The following is a 21,331-nucleotide window of genomic DNA, read 5'->3' on the forward strand; positions in this document are numbered from 1 at the left end:
GATATTTTTAATTTTAATAACATTTTCTCTAACGCGGACGATATAAGAGTATAGTTTACTAACGATTAGCTAGCGAATATAGACTATAAAAGACGTAGTATTATTATAAAGTTTAATAGTATATTTAATAGTAGAACTAATCTCTAAGAAATATTAAAACTTTAAAATATATAAAGTAGATCTATATTCGTTAAGCTTCTAAGTATATAAGATATATTATTAAAACTAAACTCTAAAAGAGACTCTAACGTAGAGTATACGATATCGACGTCTTAGCGTAAGTAGAGTTAAGGTCTATAACGTATTAGATCTAATAATTATCTCCTCTTCTAGATCTTAATCCTTAGACGCCTAAGTAAAAATAGAATACTTATTAAAAAATCTTTAAATTCTAATAGAGAAATAAGAGAAAAGAGTTAATCGATTACGATAGCGTTTTAATAACGCGATAGAATTAACTATTACGCGCTATAGGCGTATTATTAATATATTATATAATAATATTAATACTATCTTCGAGAATAATATTACTTTTATAATATTAATGAATAGTAACTTATAGTAAGCTAACGCGCTTAGTATTAGCGTTTCTATAGCGCTAATTAATAGCCTCTATAATAAATAATATTAGATTTAAGAACTTATAATAAAATCTTAAAAACTTAATAAATAAAAGAAGAGAGAAGAGTTTCTCTATAGATAACGTTATTTCTATAACGTATTACGTTTATAGCAAAGTAATATAATAATAATCTTTATTATAGAAATTCGAAGGGAGTAATTAATAAAGCGATATGTTCGCGATAACGCTTTCGATTATTAATTAATAATAATAGTAGAAATAATAATAATAGCTAGACGACGCGGCTCTATAGATAACAGCGAAATATTATTACATTACTACTATCTACGTTACTAAATATTACTTATTAATAATAACGCTATAATAGAGAATATAAAAATCCCTTTTAAATTATTTATTTTTATTCTTTATAACTTTTAACGTCTCTCTTATAAGTGCTTACTTTAGCGCTATAACGTTGATATTAATACTAATATAAATATAGTATATCTTATTATATTAGTAATCTACTTCTCTTTATTATAAGTATCTTATTATTATTAATTACGTCGATACGTAGACTAATAATTTTATAGTACTCTTTTTTAATAATAATAATAACTTTAATAATAAGTATATAATCGCTTTATAGACGCGATTATTAACTCTTAATTATTTCTACTATAATCGCTTTATATATATATTCGCTAATAAGTTCTAGTATTTAATTTATTATATAGAACTTACTTTTATCGAGATAACGATTTATATATTTAAAATAAGTCTTTCTTCTATAATAATTATAAGACTAAAAGATATAATATTAGCCGCTATATTAAAATTCCTCTATATCTTTAAACGTAAATAAGAAAATTAATATAACGTTATCGTCGTATTAAATAATCTTAAAAGCTATTTTATCGACGAGCTAAGCTCGATAAAGAGATTATCTAATAATATAAGTTATAAAAATATACGATAATAATAACTTCGATTATCTTTATTATAATTATAGATTTCTAAGATTAGCTTATAGCGATATATAAGTATATAGAGAAATTAAAGAAAATAAATAAGTTATTAGAAAAAAAGCTTAAGAGCCTTTATCGATATATAATAAACGTCGATAAGTATTAACGCGAAGACTATACTTTAATTATCTTTTTATTAAAAAACTAGATTAATAAATTTAACTTAAGATCTAACGCTAAGATAGCGGAGAATACTTAAATAATAATCTTTTTTAATAATAGCGCTAATATAGAGTCTCTAGATAGTTCTTTAATAGCTATTTTAAATAAAAATACGTTTATATTAATAGTATATATTTTAATATAATAAATCTCCTCTATAGTAGAGTTTAATAGATAATTAAATAATATAATTATTTTTTTAATCTATATTTTAATAGTAGTAAATATAGAGAAGTGCGAGCGTAGTATAAGTATTATCTAGAAATATATCTAATCTAATTAATAATTATATCTTATTTTATCGCTTTTACTTACTCGCTATTAATTTATATAATTAATTAAGCTTTTTAATAATAAGAGACTTATTATTTATTACTTAATATATTTATTTATTATTTATCTATTTATAAACTTAGATTAGCTCGCTAATATTAATAAATTTATTATCTAATAATTATTAATTATACTCTTCGCCTTAATTAGTTTATTTAACTTTATATTAAATATCTTTCTTATACTTAATCTTATTAATAATTACTTCGATCTTCTAAAGCTTATTATTATTAATAAGATTAAGAGTCTATATAAAGACTTTCGCTACGTTATTATAATCGCGAAGATAATAAAATTTAAATAATAATATATAAAAGATATTATAAATTTTATATATTAAGAGTAGAAGTAGATAATATATCTACGCCTCTATCTTATCTATAATTTAAAATAATTTTATAAATTTATAAAATAACTTCTTATTTAGATATTTTTATTTTAGATTCTTAATTATTAATATTACTAAATTATCTATCTTATAACTTTAAAATTAATATATTTTATTATAATATTTAAACTAAGTCGTAATTACGTTATAAAAACGCTTTACTATCTTATTTCTTAATACTTATAACTTCTTTACCCTATTATTTATAATAAATATCTCCTTCTCGATAAAATTATTCTTAATCTTTTAATAGATTTTAGAATAATATTTATATATTAGAAAGAACGATATTATTTTAATAAAGAAATATTAATTATTTATATAAGTAAACTCTATTATTAATAATTATTTCGCTTAAATATTTTACTTATTATTAGCGAATATATATAAGAAATATTTTAATATCTAATTTTATTATTTAGTTTATTTATTAATTTATAGATAAAAGATAATACTTAGATATCGCTTAATTTTAAAATAAAAGTAAATAATAAACTAGAAGCTATTAATAAATATAGAGTCTTTATTATTAATAATATTATTTAATATACTATAGCGATATATTATTTTAAAATAAAATACTTTCGCTAGCTAAGCGATATCGATTATAATAGATATAAAAATATATCTTATTATTTTTATAAATCGATCTATTATAACTAGAATAATATTATAAATAATATTCTTATACTTATTCGCTAATAAGTCGATAATAAAGTCTATAGAAATTTTTATTTATAGCTTAATAGCGATAAAAAGCGAGCTTAATTCGCTATATAGACGATATCGCGAAGCTTTAATTCGCTAATAAATATTATATATCTTAATATAGTCGATAATTTACTTTAAATTTTTATTTTAATAATATTTATAAATAAATAGCTTATATATCTTTATAGCGCTAAAGTATTCTAATAATAAATTATTATAGCATTTATTAATAAGCTCTTTTCTTAAGATCTTATTTCTAAGAATATAAAGATAATTATTATATCTTAATAATTTCTTAAAGTCTAAGATCTATATTTAGCTATATATATAACGCTTAATTATAAACTTATTAATATTAATTTAAAAAGAGTTTACTTAATTATTATAGACTTATAGATCTTAAATTAATATTTTTATTAATCTTTAAAATACGTTATAAGTAATCTCTTATATAATCTTAAACTCTCTTTTAAAAATAATTATTTAAACGCTAATAATACGAAATATAGACGCTATTATTATTATAATCTTTTTATTTCTTTATAACTACTTATCGCTAATTTAAAGTATAAGTTTTTTCTATAATATCGATAGTAGTTTAATATTTAATAACGAAGTTCTCTTATAATTAGAGCGTCGCGATAGTAAATTAATAGAGTTTAATTTATTTATTTAATAAAAAATTTTAAAGTTATAAATAGCTAACTTTAGCGTCTAACGAATTTATCTAGAGTTTAATTTCTTCTATTTTATAAAGTCTTTAAGATTATTATAATTTATTAGAATCTTAATATAAAATATATTATCTTCTAGATAATAATATTATTATTTTATAGATACTATAATAGCGAATAGCTCTTAATTATAAATCTTATAGTTTTACTTTATAAAAATTATTTTCTTAAATTAAAATATTATTAGTCGTTAATAATTATTTTTATTTAATTATAAAAGTATAGTTTTTATATTAAAGTTAAAAGCGTTAATTTTAAGATATAGCTTTAAATTTAAATCGTAATAGCGTAGAAATAGCGCGATTATAAAAGTGCTTTAAAGCTATTAAAACGCTAGCTTAGCGCTATCTATTTACTCTAGTAATTTAGATTTTTTATTATTTTTATTTTCTTTAAGTAAGTTAATAAATAGTGTTATTATACTAGAATAGCTATAGATAAATTATTAATAGAAATTAATAAAGTTTAAAAAGACTTATATATCTTAATAACTTTTTAATTTTAACTACTTCTTAATAATAGCGATATATTTTTAATCTATTATAATATCTTTAATAGATATAATAAACTTTAAAAACTTAACTCGTTTAATATAGAATTAATACTTCTTTAAATTAGCGTATAGTTAAAACTAATATAAATACTTAAGTACTTATTTAATATATTATTAATACTTTACTAAATTAGCACTATAAATTAGAATATTATTTAAATATATTATATATATTATATTTATTAGACTTATAAAAGCTCTATTAATATATATTTAAAAAGTTATTAATATATTAGCGAGTTTAAAAGATATAACTAAATATTCGAAATAGTCGTAATAATTATAAAACGCTATTTTCCATTTATCGCCTTTTTTAATTTAAATTTAATAATAAGTATTCTTAAGATCTAGCTTTATAAAGATTTTAAATTTATATAAATAATTTAGAGTCTTAATAATTAGAAATAGCGAATATCGATTTTTAATAGTTATTATATTTAGACTTCGATAATTAATATAAAAATAAAGTCTTCTATTCTTTTTAAAAATAAAAAGAATTAATATTTCGATTAAGAAAGTTAAATAATAAATCTAGCTTTTCTAAAAGAAGTTCTTTAAATAATATTATAGCTTCGCTAACTTCGTTTAAGATAAATTATATAAGAGATTATATAGCGACTTTTTATCGCTTTTAATCTTAATAATATAATCTCTCTATTTAAGTATAAGTAAGATCTCTACTTTTTTATTAAAAAAATATTATTAAACTCTAATAACTTCTAAGAAAGCTTTAGACTATACTCGTTTTTCGATTTACTTTATATTATCGCGATATATATAATTATAAATATATTTAGCTTCTATTTAATAATTTAAATAAATTTAATTAATTCTTTAATCTATAATTTATTAATATTAACTTTAAATCGCTATTACTTTATCGCTAGATTTAATAATACTTATAATTAACTTAGTTCGAGTATATTTAATACGATATTAAAGCCTTTTTAGTTAATAATATAAAAGAGTATACTATACTTCTTATCTTAATTTTAGCTATTTACTAATTAATAGTTTAGTTAATACGCGCTATAATAATATATACTTTAATCGCTTAACGCTTTTAATTATAATAAGATAATATCGTAAGATTCTAAGTTCTATTAAATTACGAACTTTTATAAAATTAAATTAATATATACTTTAGTATCGAGTAGAGTAATAAATTACCTCTATTTACTCTAAAGCTTTATTTATTCCTTTATAAAAATAAAAAAAATTATCTCTATTAATCGTTATTTTTATCTTACTTTTAAGACGATTATAAGATTAAATCTTTTTTTATTAATATTACGTTAATATAGATTATAGATAATTTATTAAAATTTAGATACTTAGATATTTAATAACTCTATTTACTATAATAGAAATAACTATTCTTTTTATAATTAGAATTAAAGAATTTAACTTTACGCTTTATATTATCGTCTTAAATATATATTATATAAGCGTCGTCGTTTAAAATCGATTTAGACTTCAAAATTTAATTCTCTAGAGATTTATTCTTAGCGAATTCTCTTAAAGACCTCGAATAAAAATCGCTATCGAAGCGTATATATTCTAAAATCTTTTTCTATATAATAATCTAGATAAGAATTTCTTTTTATTATTTCGATATACTATTAATATTTAGAATCTTATTTTTAAGCTCTAATTTAAATTTAGTTAAAAAGAAATTAACTTAATACTTCTTAGAAAATAGAAATAAATAAGCCTCTAGCTTTTTTAGATAGGTCTTAAAAATAAATATCTTCTAATCGAAGCGTTATTTAGTCTTCTCTTACTTTTTATAGATAAGAAAATAGCGATTTACTAGATCCGCTATTAAATTAAATAAAAACTACTTAAAAAATTCGAAAGTTATATCTTCTAGACTATAGATTTAATAATATTCATATTATTAGATATTAGAATTATCTTTTAAGAATTATATATAATAGATAATTCTTAATTAATTAATAGTAAAATATTTAGAATTTATAAGAAACTTAATTTCGACTTCGCGAAACTAGCGTAGATACTCTCTCTTACTAATACTCTTATAAGAATATATTCTTTTAAAGCGAAGTATTTTTGTCTTAATTAATATATTCGCTAAAGATACGATAATAATTAATATAGATAAGCTTTTACTAGTCGTAAACGATAAGCTAGCGTTATAAAGCTCGCGATTATAAACCTCTAATATAATTAATTCTTATTCTTATTTTAAATAACGATTTTTAATTCTAATAACTATAAGACGTTCTTCTATAATAAGATCTTCTATTAATAAAAAATTCTCGAACTTATTATCGACGCTATAGTAGCTTTCGATATTATCTTTATTTTCTACTATATAATCTAGAGATAAACTCGATATTATAATAATAATAGATCTTTTTCTTTAAAAGATAAAGAGATTAGAATTATAAGAGTATAGTCTATTAACGATTAGCTAGTAAATATAGACTATAAAAGACGTAATATTATTATAGAATTTAATAATATATTTAATAGTAGAATTAATCTCTAAAAAATATTAAAACTTCGAAGTATATAAAGTAGATTTATATTCGCTAAGTCTCTAAGTATATAGAGTACGTTATTAAAACTAGACTCTAAAAGAAACTCTAATATAGAATATACGATATCGGCGCCTTAGCGTAAGTAGAGTTAAGGCTTATAACGTATTAGATCTAATAGACGACGATAATAACGTTAAGTTTCTAAGTATATAGTCTATCTAGAACTCTAATTAGTTATCTTTTAAAGATTATATTAATACTCTAAGTCTATTATTATTAAATAAATTATCTTTAAAGCAGTTTACTAATATCGACGATTTCGATAACTTTTTCTCTCTCTTATTATCACCTTCTATAATAAGAGCTTTATCTCTTATATTATAGCTCGATCGACGTAATTAATAATAAAAACTTATTATATCGAACGATCTAGAATCTACTTCGTTAGTAATTATTAGAGTTAATTAAGATATAGTCTCGAAGTTATTTAAGTAAACTAGATTAAAGTCTTAATAAGACTATAAAGCTAAGATTAAAGTTGAAAAGTAAGTTAAGAAGAAGACTACTATAGCGAGAAAGAGGATAAAGACTATAAAGTCTCGAATAAAGAATATATTATAATTAGAGAATATATTAACTCAACTAAGATTCTCGTCGTTATTAATAGAATAGATATCTTATAATCTAACTTATACTAATATCTTCACCGTATAATTACTTCGTATCGAGTATATATCGTATCGAGTATATATGCTCTTAAATTGACTTTTAGTATCGATAATATACTTACTAGTTAGATATTTACTATATTAAGATCTATATTAAGTCGAGTAAGTACGAGTATAGTCGATAGACTATATTAATATAAACGAGAAACTATCGAAGAAGAACTATTCGTAGTCAAGTTGAAGAAGAACTCTTTTTAAGTTATTCTTATTCTTCTACTTTCTATAACGAACTCTCTACTTTAGAATATTTTATACGACTTCTATAAGATTAAGATTCGATAATTAAATTAAATATTCTAGAGTCTCGATATTATACTTTTATTTATACTCTTATATATAATTTATAGCTAATCGAATATCGTAACTTAAGTTATTATTCTTTTAAAGAATATACTTTCTATTAGTTTTTTACTTAACTTCTTATTTCTCTTTAAGATATAATAATAAAATTTTCTTAATATAGAATAACTAAGTTATAGAATTTTCTTTTAATTATACTTCGACGTTATAAGACTCGACTATAGTCTATTATAAATAGCGCTCGCTCTAATAGAATTACTTTTCGAATTCGTTTTTTTATTATTTAGAACGACGTTATCTCTTAAAAGTATTTATTTATATATTAATACTTAACTTCGAAATATTATCGAAATTATTATAGAAATATAAATTCTCTTTATAATAATAGAAGATAAAGGCTAATATATATAGAATTATTTCTTTTAATAGCGATATTTTAGCTATATTCTCGAGAGTATAGCGCTAATTTAAACTCTTCTCTCTAAGTATATAATCTATTTTTATAGCAATAGAATCTACGTAAGTCTTATTTATTTATCTTATAAAAGTCTAAAATTACTTTACTATCTCTGTTAGCAACTCAGCTAAAAAAGCTGGTTCCGGGGGTGTCTGCGCTTGATAGTTAGACACCCTTATTTGAACCTAAATATCTGCCCGTAGGTCTGTAGGGCCCTATAGGGCTGTCGCAGGGCCCCCGTAGGGGCTGCTTCTAACAATGCCTCCCCCTCTAGGGGGGCTCGTTCTCGAGCTCCGAAGACAGTGCAAAAATCGCGACGTCCCGGGGACTCTTCCCCGAAAGATCCACGATTCTAAGGACAACATGCCCTGTGCTCCGGGGTTTACACCCCCGAAGACTTCTAAATGCCCGCCATTGCGGGACTTGAAATTGCCACTGAGGTTTCTGCCCACGGGGCTACCAAGTGAAAGGCCTTTGGCCCGCCTTCGCACCGGTACAATGTGGGAATGGGGCTGTATTCCGGGCCTGTGGCCCCGCCTTAGCGCACACAAATTCAGGCCTGTTTTGGCCGGCCTCGGGGTTTCTTTCCCGGGCGTCTGCTTGGGCTTTGCCCTGGGGCGTAATGCCCGAAATATCCTCGTTGGAACAGGGCTGTTCTGCCCGAAAATGTCCTCGTTGGAACAGGGCGTTCTGCCCGAAAATCTTATTTGTATAGGGCGTCCTACCCGAAAGTTTCGGCTTCGGGGCCCGCCTTCGGCGTAATTATTACCTGAGCGACCCTCTAAAAAAATCTAATTTCTGATTTTTGATGCTCGGGGTGGTTAAAAGTTAAGGTTCATCGAGGTTTTCTCGACTACTATTAATATTTCATTAAATATGAAGCTATATATCTATAATTCTATTATAGCTATAACTTAATAAGCTTAACGTAATTACCCTCACGTAGCATTCGATATCGCTAAGATATTTCAGCTATTCTAGCCCGAATCTCGTTAAGTGTAACTTGTTTCCATTTCTCCGAGATCACGATACGGAGCTTATATTGATTATCTTATTTTCTTCGATATACGCGTTCTTTTAGAATGTTTTAAATAGCTTTAATTAAGTTAAGATTAGGTGACTAAGCGAGATACTTAAGAGTTTTAATTCAGTTATCGATTTTTAGCTACGTAACTATATTTTCGATATTAGTCTCTTTATTCTTCTTACTTTATTTTTTCTCGTAACTTAAATTACCGTCTTTCTATAGAATATTATACTCGTATATTACTCGAAGTTAATTAATTAAGTTATAATAAATCGAAAGCTAGTAACTAATATAGTAATTTATTATTATATTATTTTCAGATAATTCTATAGTCGAGTTATAAGATATTATAGCTTTTTATTAACGTATATACTCTTAATACTTCTTCTTATTTCTATTTCGAGAACGTCGATAAGGCTTCGGAGGCTTATTAATTATAACTCGAGGCCGATCGAGTTTATTATAATAGAAGCGCAATTTACCTTTATAATTTCAAGAGATATCGACGAAAATATGAATTAAGATATCTTATTTCTAAGATATTTTCTATATATTTTTAGAATTCTAAGTAGTATTAGCGTCTTAAAATATACGACTCTATTATATAAATTCAATATTCTAATACTTTTTATTCGTTTAGATAACGAATTACTAATAATTCTTAATAGTATTATATTAATATATATACTCGTATTTTAATCTCTTTTTCGCGTTTAACTCGAATATCTCTTTAGTTAGACGTTACTTATATATATAAGTATTTTTAATATATTTATAACTATTACGTCGAATAGTTTAAGAATATATTAGAATTTAATAATATTTAACTTAATATTCCATTATTTAGTTTTATACGAGATTATTTATATTTCGTAAGATATTATATATAGCTTAATTAACTTTAAAAGAACGTTTAAAACGATATTTTCTATATCTTCTAGTATTAAGAAAGCTCTTAAGTTTTCTAAGTTATAATTATTTCTTAATCGTATCGTATGGAATATTTCTTGCGATATAAAGATCTTTAAGTATTATACTACGTTCTCGAGTATTAGCGACTTTATAGAATTTAGCTTTCTTACGCGTAGTAGTCTTTTAACGACGAGATTTATATATAGAGATATAAGAAGATATATTATACTCTATAATTAACTATTTAGAAAGATTTATAAAGATATTTTAATAGTAGTCGACGAAATCTCGATAGACTCTAACTTTTAGCTACCCCGAGATAGGGGATCTAAGTATTCTCGAATCTTCGACCCTTAAATTTTTAATAACTAAGCGTATTACCCTCGATAATAGCTAGTATTACTTCGAGATAGCTAGTTAAATTCTTTAAATTATCGACTCGAAAATAAAGCGTAAATACTATTATTAGTAACTTAGCTAAAAAGCTAGTTTCGAGAGTATCTACGCTTAATAGTTAGATATCTCTATTTAAATCTAAATATCTACTTATAGAGTCTCTATAGAGCTCTATAGAATTATCGTAGAGTTCTCGTAAGAACTACTTCTAATAATCTTATCTTTATAATTATACTTATAATTCTATCTAATTTTCTTATTTAACTAAGATACTTACTTATATTTAACCTTTTTATATAACTTAATATTAGCTTTTCTTATTTAAAATAAAATTTATAGATATTTAATAGTATATTCTAAAGAGAAAATCTCGATTTATCGTTTATAGTCTTCGTTATAAATCTTATTCTTCGAATTTAATATTATCGTAAGCTTTTTATCTAATATTTTAAGTAATCGTCTTATTTAAAATATATCTATTCTTCGTATCTACAAATCTAAAAAGTGAATTTTTATACGATTTTCGCCGAGTTCGTATTATAAGTACGATTTAGTTTATAAAATAAACTTTATCTATATTTAACTCTTTTCGCTAGTTCTATTAATTTAGTAACTTTAAAAATTTTTAATAACTTTAAAATTTTTACGTAATATACTTTAATATACTCTAAGTATTATTCTATATATATATAATATTAATATATATTATTATTAATATACGTATTATTATATACTATATTAAAGTATTACTTATACGACTAATTTTATTAAATCGTTTAATTCTATAGTTAAATTTAAGTTAATATTAATACTCGTTATTATAAAACTTTATCGTTATAATATTAATTATTAGAACTTTTCTTTTTTTATACGTATTACTATTAAACTAATAGAATTAATAGAAAAGATTAAAATAGTTACTAAATCGACGAAATTTAGATAGATTCTAATTAGATTTACTAATTCGACGAATTTTATAATTTCCGCGATATACGCGCGATTAGCAATTTTAAATTTTATAGAAACTTTTTAGATTTATAGATACGATAGACTATCTTTAAAGTAATATAATATTATTACGTAAGTTAATAATCTCTTATAGATTTTTTAATATTTTTCTTCTAATAGATTAGTTTTAATAATTTTATATCTCGAATATCGACGACCTTATAGAATTAAGATCTTTTAACGATATCGACCTTACGACGATTTATTTTTAATATTTTTTTCTTATAAGAAGTATATAATATTATCGTTATTATGTAATAAAAGAGAGAAGAATAGTAGATATAGATGTAAATAAATAATTTTAGCGAGGTTACTATAATACTACGTTCAAATTCGATCTAATTTACTTAATAACTTTTTATACTCTCTAATAAAGTAGTTATAGAGCGTAACTTTCTTATAGATATTTATAGCTAGCTATATATATAATAGCGACTTAGTCTAATAAAATATATTCTACTATAGTCTTTCTACTTTATAGATAATTAATATCTTCTATTTACTAGAACTTCTCTTCTTTAAATCTAATAATCGAGTTAAGAAGTTATAGTAGTCTTAAAGAGTATTCTTATTCTTTAATTTATTAGATCTATCGTATCTATTTTTATATCTATTTTTAAGCCTATTTCTTTTTTTAATAATTCGTTTTATTTCTAAAGTCTATAATAAGTATAGCTTATAAGTCGATTAATTCTTAATTTACTCGTAGTAATTACTTCTTCGATAATAAAGTATTCGCTACTTAATAACTAAAATACTTTTATATTATAATATTCGATTACGAGTATACGTTAAAGTAGTATCTCGAATAACTTAATCTACTTCTTATAAATAACGCTAATAACTAAGTCGATATAACTTCTAACGCTATTCGTCTTCTTAACGAGTTAGCTTCGTCTTAGTAAACTATTATTAGCTTTATAAGCTTATTCTATATACGATTTAAGTTTCTTATCGAGTTTTATAGCGAAGTATAAGACTAGTTATTATAGCTATCGAAGTAGTCGAGTAAATTATCGAATTATACCTCGAAAGTACGAATCCTTACCGAATCATACTTCTAATTACCGAATCATACCCCTATATCAAATCACACTCAAATATGAGATATGATTCGGTAATTTGCCATTGCTTGGGGTATGATTTGATAAGTTATTAAAGTGGCCTCAAAGTACGAAGGAGATAATCCGCGATCTGGCTTATTCGATCATAGAAATAAGGGAGTTTCTCCGACCGCATTTGATGAGAATTCCATCAGCCTAAAAACATCAGACGAAAGTCGAGTGAGCGAAATTTCGAGCCCGGGGGTGTCCGCATTTCACGCTGCAGACACCCCTATTCGGGTCCCGTAGGCTCCGTAGGGCCCCCGAAGGAATAATTCCTACTACGCTGCGCAACGGGGCGGGGTAAGCTTAGGGGTCAAACCCCGCCCCGAACCCCGCCCCGTTGCGCAGCGCAAACACCACCGTCATCAATAATCAAGTCGACGACTACTACCAGACGTTCAGTAAGCCTACCGCTACCATTAACTTCATTAAACCCTCTTACCGTATATCAGAAAGCTATTATTCAAGATCCTCATCAAATCATACCCCAAGCAATGGCAAAGTATCAAATCATACCCCAAGCAATGGCAAATTATCAAATCATACCCCATATTTGGGTGAAATTTGATGTGGGGGTATGATTCAGTAATTAGGGGTATGATTCGATAAGGATTTATACTTTTAGGATATGAATTAGTAATTCGCCCGAAGAAGTCTATTTTTTTAAAAAAATTTACCTTTTAACTTTTAAAATTTTTTTTTAAATTAAAAAAAAAATTGGTTAAATTTAAAATAAATTTTTTAATAAAAAAAAAATTAATTTAATAAATATTAAAAAATTTTATTTATTATTTATTAAAAAAAAAAATTTAAAAAAAAAAAAAAAAAAAATAAAAAAAAATAAAAAAAATAAAAAAAAAAATAAAAAAAAAAATAAATAAAATAAAAAAAAAAATTTAAATTAAAAAATAAAAAAATTAAAATAATTAAATTATTTAAAAAAAAAAAAAAAAAATAATAAAATTAAATAAAATTATAAAAATATTATAAAAAATTATTTTAAAAAAAATATAAAAAAAAAAAAAAAAAAAAAAAAAAAAAAATAAAAAAAAAAAAAAAAAAAAAAAAAATAAAAAAAAAAAAAAAAAATTTTGGGTTAGAAAGGGGGGGGGGAGGGGGGGGTTAAAAAAAAAAAAAAAAAAAAAAGGAAAAAAAAAGAGAAAGCAAAGGTTTTAAAAGAAGGTTTTTATTATAATAAAAATTTTTAAAGGGAGGGAAAAAAAAAAAGTGGGTTGTTGGGGTTTGGGTTGGTGGTTTGTTTTTTTAAAAGGTAGGGGTGGTTTTTTATGGGGGGGGGGGGGGGGGGGTGGGGGGGGGGGGAGGGAAAGAGGGGGGGGGGGGGGGGAGGGGAGGGGAGAAAAAAAAAAAAAAAAAAAGGGGGGGGGGGGGGGGGGGATATATCCTGCTGCAGCCTTCCTGCTTCATAGATAATCAACACCTCCTACCCACCAGAACTCCTCTTCTTCAAATCTGGAGCGGTAGGCAATGCTCATCAGAGCTCTGAGTTAGTGCTCTAGAATACAATCGTCGTACTGGAATCCTTACAGCGTCTCAAACAAACGGCAACCCATTGTCACTTCTATTGAGCTCCAATCTTGTGATCCGCTGCTTCTTTGATTTGTGCACTGGACGCCTCACTATCACTCTCACTAAGCCATCATCATCATCATCATCGGAGCAATGTCAATCTAGATTGACTCGGTGGGTACAACTCTGCGTTTTACTTTGGAATATGAGCCTACTTCTAATTTACTGCGCTATAGCCATTGTTTGTATTGCTCCGGTCCCACTCCTACTCAAAGGGCTAGTCCTTACGGAGAGCAGCCGGAGCAAGGTAGACCGAGGAAATTTGCTATCAGATATCCGTTGAAATAATGTCTCGCATAGCCGATGGCAATGTCTTCGCAGACCTCTCCGGTACCTCAAATTCCACGACTGGAAATCCATACGATGCATTGCTCGAAGCATGCAAACAAGAACCGGTACACCACGAAAACCAAGCGTATGTGTGACTGGAGAGCTGATTGTCCGAGAAACAAATTCAGCTTCGCTATCAGACGCACCGCGAGACTCGGAATGACCAACAAAAAAGCAAGTTGACCTCTCCAGATTTCTCAGGATTCATCATAGACGAAGTGCTGCACAAGCTCGTCAACCCAGAGATAAATCCAGGATACGTCGATCCGAGAAATTGCCTGGTCTTTTGGGCAAGACCACCAAAACGTATCCGGCAGCTCGTGGAAACTTTACAGAAGCGGCTACTTGGATATGCACCTAGTCAGCAATTGAATGCTGCCTGTTTATTACATGCTCATTGCTGCAGGTCTCTGGCTCATGCCTGTCGGATGTCTTCACATGACCGTTCTCGAAATCACGCATTCCAAAACAGAGGCGGAGATCGAGCATCTCGTGAATACTATGGAGAGCAAAGTGCCGGAGCTTACAGACTTTACATACGATCATCGAGCCCGACTCGTTAAGCCAATGCTAAGCTACGACGCTGCAGCCATTGCCTTGAGCTTTCTACCGGCCGCTGGGGAAGGTTTACCAGAAGAGAAAGCCGCCAACGCTGATGCTTACACCTATCACCATCTACGCAGAGACATGTACGGTCTTTGCAGATCTGCGGGCGTCGAAGTGGCTTCTCGTTACGTTGTCCCATCTTCTCATCTTACAATCGCACGCTTCGTCACTCAGAAGGATATCTCGAACAAAGACGGCAACGCCGTTGATCGTGGGAAGATCGAAGGGCTTGTGAGAACGCTGGAAGAGATCAATGGAGAGCTACGGGCTAAGTACTGGTCTGAAGACAGCTTGACCAGCGAAGGGAGCTGGACTGTGGGCGAAGAGAAAGGACTGGATTATCGGAAGGGGACTTTGTGGTATGGCGGTGGGCATAGTCATCATGAGGGCAAAGGTTTCAACTTTGACCAAGATTGAGGTCTTGGGCATTGTACTCCTTTGGATTTCCTTTACGCAATGTATCAGGCAATTACCGCACTCTAAACCCGACGTGGAAGCACACTGTAGAAAGACTTGGACCAAGATCTCAGAACTTCTTCTCCGTATCAGGTCGACCAGATCATTATGATCCCAGTCTCTCGTCCTGAAGCAAGCTGTTCTGCTGGCTGAGTCTGAGCCTGGAGGATCGGAGATATTTGCCACCGAAAACTAGTGCCTTGGCACACATTTCCAAGCGAGCCGCACCCCAGAAGTTGAAATCCGAACCTCATCGGCGTCCGCGACCACACCAACATTGACCGCTCTATCGTACGAAACCAAACCACCTGAATACAGTCAAGATGGTAAGCTCTCCACTCTCTCTACATTCCCGCCAGTTGCTTCGGGAGAAGAGCCTGCTGGCTCTGCGGGAAATGGGAACAGGTGGAATGCGAGCTTGAAGGGCGAGGGGCGGTAGGAGAGGAGGCTACATTGGAATCGAGCTGGAGGAGGGATGGCTTCAAGAGCAAGACCCGAAGAAAGACAAAAAATGCCAAAAGGCAAGAACAGGAGCTCCGTGGGGTTCGATATCCTCCGCCAAAGCAGCTTTGAAGAGGAGGAACATCAGCACCAAGGCACCCTCTCCACCTGCACTGTGGACCGGGAGCCAATTTTTTTTTTTTGCAGCCGTACCATTGCTAACGTATCTACCCCTTTAGGTCAACGTACGTATCTTCGGAACCCATACCCCCTCTTTTCCGCCCTATCGTCAGCGTTGAGAGTTGTTCTCGCCCTCGAATCATCCTTCAAGCCCTCTGGCTACAGTCCCCCCTCAAACGGGCAATACTGACGCCGAAACTTTCGCACCCCAGGTTCCCAAAACCCGCCGCACCTACTGCAAGGGCAAAGAGTGTCGAAAGCACACCCAGCACAAAGTCACCCAATACAAAGCCGGAAAGGTACGTCACACCCCCCCCCCCCCCTCTTCCACCACCACCCCCCCCACTCCCCCAGACCCCCATCTCCGCCGTACCGTACCGTCCGGTACACCCCGCCCGACTGACGCCCCCCCGTGCGTTCCGTGCAGGCATCCTCGGTCGCCCAGGGCAAGCGCCGCTACGACCGCAAGCAGTCCGGCTACGGGGGCCAGACGAAGCCCGTGTTCCACAAGAAGGCGAAGACGACGAAGAAGGTCGTGCTGAGGCTCGAGTGCACGAACTGTAAGACCAAGGCGCAGTTGTCGTTGAAGCGGTGCAAGCACTTTGAGCTGGGGGGGGACAAGAAGACGAAGGGGGCCGCGCTGGTGTTTTAGATGTGTGCTGGGAGGGGGGAGGTGGCGGGGGAGGGGGGGGGAATGTGCTGCTGGTTGTGATTACTTGGCTATGGCTCGATGTGAAATAGTTACACACTGGAAGCTGAAGCATTGAACTACTCGAAGCATCAAGAGTAGATCTGTGGCTTCTTCTCGGGTACTGTGACTATACAACTCCGATTGACCCTCCTGAGACCTCTTCTACCCTCGTACGCGCGCCGAATCAACGCCCCTTTGCCCCCTCGGCAGTATCCTATACGTTCGACTCCATTCATAGCTCTGTGGATGACGACGTGCCCTTCCCTTTCGCCTTCTTCTTCTTGCCGAACTTCCACCAGTGGCTCTTTGCACTTTCGTCAACAGCACTATCCCCATCCGCCACATCCATCCTGAACCGCCTCACCGTCCCCGCATCGCTACCTTTGCCATCATCATGAAAGCCGACTCGACCAGTCTTCCGCCGCAAGATACGCGGGGTGACGCGTCGTATGAAGCCGCGCAAGCCGCTGCGTGCTTGGTCGATCTTCTCGTACTCGCGGCGGCGGGTGGATGCCGAAGTCCAGTCGATGTTGGCGGCTGGGACGTGATTTGAGTATTCGTGACGGTCCTGCGAGCTTCCCGTGCCCACATCATTTGCTGTCGAGACCGATGAGGGCGGCCGTTGTGTCTGCTGTTGTGGGACGCGGAAGGGTAGGTAGGCTGCTTGATTTCAGACGCTCTTCGGCTTGCATGGCAGAGTAAACGTCATCGCGGAGGTCTGAGAATGCTCGGAGAGACTGGAGAGCCTGTTTCCCGTCACGAAGGACTGTAGGAGGAGGCCAAGTAGTGTTGTTCCTTCGGTTAAGTCGAGCAGGTCGACTAGTCTGAGTGCTAGCTGGCTGATTGACCCTGAACGAAGAGCGCCTGGAAGAAGAGGCCGACGGACGAGTCGTTGTCGGCGCTCGACCTTCGCGTCTGGAGGAAGAGGCTGAAGGGACCTGCGAAGTCGGCGCTGTGGAATTGCGTCTGGTGGATGGTCTGGTAGAGGCTCGATGCGATGTTGTAGGGCGGGAAGACGTTTGTGTGTTGGTGTAACTCTGACGTCTACTGCTCCGAGGTGGAAACGAGACTGGATTTGGCCTCTTCGGCGAGTCTTGTTCCTTACGCTTTCCCAGAGCATTTTGGGAGAGTGGTGTGGGTGACGTCTGCTCTTCTGCGGTTCTGAAGCTGGCATTGGATGACCTTTGAAGGAGAAATGTCGGCGGTCAGGGCAGCTAGCCTTTGCTCCAGCTCATCTATTTTGTTGTTAAGGGCATCTCGAGGCGTTTGCTGCACACCACGAGCTTTGTTCTGGTCTGCACTGGATGATATATTTGAGCTCATCCTGTTGAGGTGTATGACTTCCAGATCTCTAGCTCGATTGTCGTCCGCATTGGGTAATATGTCTAAGCTCATCTCCATCGCATGTGTGGCTTTTTCCATCTGCAGCAAGACAAGGACTGATCATCATAAGTCGGGAATGTTTCTGATAGTTGAAAGTGTGTAGGATCGAAGTGTGCAGCGCCGAACAATGACCATGCAGTGCCGAGCAATGACCGTACTGTCAGCTCCAGCACGGGTCCAATCCGCCTAAATATTTATGTCTTCACTGTGAAATTTCCTAGCAAGTATGGGTTACTGCATGAATAAGACATCCATTACAGGATCGTATCAGAAGCCTTTCCTAGGACCTACAAGCCAACCAGTAAGTCGGAAGACAGAAATCCATTAACAATATAGGGAACTCGTGCTTGATCAAACAATGGCAGTATGCATGGCAAAACGCACAGAGACAGACTGGAAAACATAACTTCACGACTTTCAAAGAATCTAGCAAAGTTGGAAGAGCCCAGCGAAGAAGCTTGGAAAGGTGGTTGTTTTAGTGGCAGGAATGGGATATGGAGTGTGAGGCATGCTCCGTGAGTACTTCAAACACATGGGGCATTTCAGGCCTCTCAAAACCATTGGAGTAGTATTGGTAAAGGTTATTCAATCAATACTTTATACTGCATTCGGTACCGCACATTGAGACGCTATTGGAGGCTCTAACGTTAGCAGGTGATCTGGGACTGTCACACCGCTCAATAAATCCCTTTCTCTCCGCCTTGGTGGGGCACACTCTCACAAGACATTGGAATAGAAGGTATCAAATGAGATCTTTAAATACTATATGTGAAAACAAGACAAGTGGCAGTCCTTACAATCAAAGGAAAGGATGCTTTTACTGGGAACAAGGAAGGAGTGGAAAGGGAAGGAGTGCGAGAAGAGGCGGGAAGGATCTGCCGCATCAAGCGGCCAGGTCTTCTTTATTCGGCGTGGGCCTATCGAGTTGGGTAGGACTTAGGGTATTATGCCCCAAGAAATTTGGACTATCACATTGATGTCGTGGAGATGCTAAAGTTTATAGGGTATTCAAGCCTCCTCGTGAGATCGTTGTGGAGTATCGGATGACAGTCACCCTTAAATTGTATCTACATACTTTATGGTCTTTTCTATCTACATCGCGCTGTAACCCAGCTGGCCTATATCCAAAAGAAATCTGGATTTCAGCTTTCGTGGAGATGTTTGGGAATCCGTGGCAGCAACAGCCAGATACCCAACAGTACAGCCAGTAATGCCAGAATAATAGGCTGTAGAGTCTGCACGCCTCTGGCATTTGCTATTGCTCCAACAGCAAAGGGGAGGACAGCGGCCCCTCCTCCGCCTACAGCAGCAGCAAACCCTATAGCAGCCACGTGAAGTTCTTGTGGCAGGAGCTTCGTCGCCATGATGACAGCAGATGGGAATAAAGGACCTATGAAAAAGCCCACGAGAGAAATGGCAACGGCAGAGACAATGAATTGAGGCACGAGCCAAAACAGTAGCTCAAGCCCAAGAGAGCAAATAATGTAGAGGGCAACAGCAAGTCTTTCGCCAATCTTGGGAGTGATGAACCCGAGAGTCACTCGTCCAATGGTGATACCGAGCCAGAAGCCCGTGGCTGTCATACCAGAAGCGAAGGGTTGACCGTGGCGGACACGTATCATGAAGGTGACGATCCATCCACCTAAAGAAACCTCCGTCCCCGCATACGCAAGCAAGAATACCGCACAAATCCAAGTGACCTTCTGTTTCAAGGCCAGACTTGTCTTGCCCTTTTCATCGCTGTCGGCGCTACTGTTGTCATCACGGTATTTCGCACCCGTCTCTTTCCAGAATGCCCAAGTGCCTCCACATATCTCCAGGGTCACAACACCAATCATAATGTACTCGAATGTCCACCAGCCTAGGTGCCCCTTCGTGACCATAGTGGTAGCTATCAAGGGACTGATCGTCGCTCCAAGCCCATAGCAGCCATGCAACAATCCCAGAAGCTGGTTCGTATGGTCCAATGTGCCAATCCAAGCATTCCATGCTGCGTCGAGAAGTCCGTTGCCGACCCCCGCAAGAGCAAGGATAGTCACCACGGCAGGATATGGAGGGTGCGTAGCAATGACGATGTAAGCGATGACTTTGCATGAAGGCGCGAGAACTGTAATCCCACGCCGGCCACCGAGGCGATGCAGACGATCGCTGAAGAGGGCAGCGAAGGTGTAGCCGGCAAAGGGAGAGAGGAAGACGAGGGAGGTGACAGTGTAGGATAGGCCGTAGTCTGCTTCGATCTTGAAGAATCAGTATTCAGCATTTCCTGTAAGACTCGCTGCTTATGTGATTGCCTACATATGGTACCAATGCACCGTACGAGCCATCATTCATTCCAAAATTGAGGAATGCGAAAAAGATGGCAGCCAGACGGTATGTATTGATCCGTGGGCTGTTCCATCTCTGCTTAGTCTCCACGACATGGCTAGCAATGGGCCCAGGGAGTTCCGAATTTCCCCACATTGGCGTTTGCAAGGGAATTGGTTGGTCTTTGGAAGAGGGTAGAGTTGCCATTTCCATCACGGTGGTACTGGTGGCCATGTCGACGTTGAGCAGGGACGCTGCCGTCCACCTTGAAGCTCGAACCCGTGTCTGGATCCTCCGTAGGATTGAATGGGCTCAGCACTCAAGAGACTTTTGCACTCCATTGTGGGAAGGCAACGAGAACTCAGCGCGGAAAGGAGATTTTATGTGGCAGCTTCAATGTCCTGATTCTTGAGTGGAGAATTGGGAGAAGCGGGACGG

General features: G+C 32.9%; 4 protein-coding genes across 4 annotated transcripts; 2 read left to right on the forward strand and 2 right to left on the reverse strand.

Annotated features, from left to right (window-relative positions):
- Positions 1–14,789: 14,789 nt before the first annotated feature.
- Positions 14,790–15,855, forward strand: HO173_009680 (uncharacterized protein; the record flags this gene model as incomplete). Its single annotated transcript, XM_037311569.1, has 3 exons — positions 14,790–14,897; positions 14,949–15,192; positions 15,239–15,855. The coding sequence occupies 3 exons, from the start codon at positions 14,790–14,792 to the stop codon at positions 15,853–15,855; spliced, it is 969 nt and encodes a 322-aa protein (XP_037161516.1).
- A 550-nt stretch (positions 15,856–16,405) lies between these two features.
- On the forward strand, positions 16,406–17,167 carry HO173_009681 (uncharacterized protein; the record flags this gene model as incomplete). Its single annotated transcript, XM_037311570.1, has 3 exons — positions 16,406–16,510; positions 16,728–16,814; positions 16,943–17,167. The coding sequence occupies 3 exons, from the start codon at positions 16,406–16,408 to the stop codon at positions 17,165–17,167; spliced, it is 417 nt and encodes a 138-aa protein (XP_037161517.1).
- A 271-nt stretch (positions 17,168–17,438) lies between these two features.
- On the reverse strand, positions 17,439–18,607 carry HO173_009682 (uncharacterized protein; the record flags this gene model as incomplete). The annotated part of the gene is given in 3 exon segments (XM_037311571.1): positions 17,439–17,866; positions 17,883–18,172; positions 18,312–18,607. 3 exon segments carry the CDS (start codon positions 18,605–18,607, stop codon positions 17,439–17,441), a joined length of 1,014 nt encoding a protein of 337 aa, XP_037161518.1.
- A 1,124-nt stretch (positions 18,608–19,731) lies between these two features.
- On the reverse strand, positions 19,732–21,127 carry HO173_009683 (uncharacterized protein; the record flags this gene model as incomplete). Its single annotated transcript, XM_037311572.1, has 2 exons — positions 19,732–20,826; positions 20,885–21,127. The coding sequence occupies 2 exons, from the start codon at positions 21,125–21,127 to the stop codon at positions 19,732–19,734; spliced, it is 1,338 nt and encodes a 445-aa protein (XP_037161519.1).
- Between the last annotated feature and the right edge of the window lie 204 nt (positions 21,128–21,331).

This window comes from Letharia columbiana (genome assembly GCF_014066305.1).
Source record: "Letharia columbiana isolate WasteWater2 chromosome Unknown Sc0000042_s0, whole genome shotgun sequence".
Lineage (NCBI taxonomy): Eukaryota > Fungi > Ascomycota > Lecanoromycetes > Lecanorales > Parmeliaceae > Letharia > Letharia columbiana.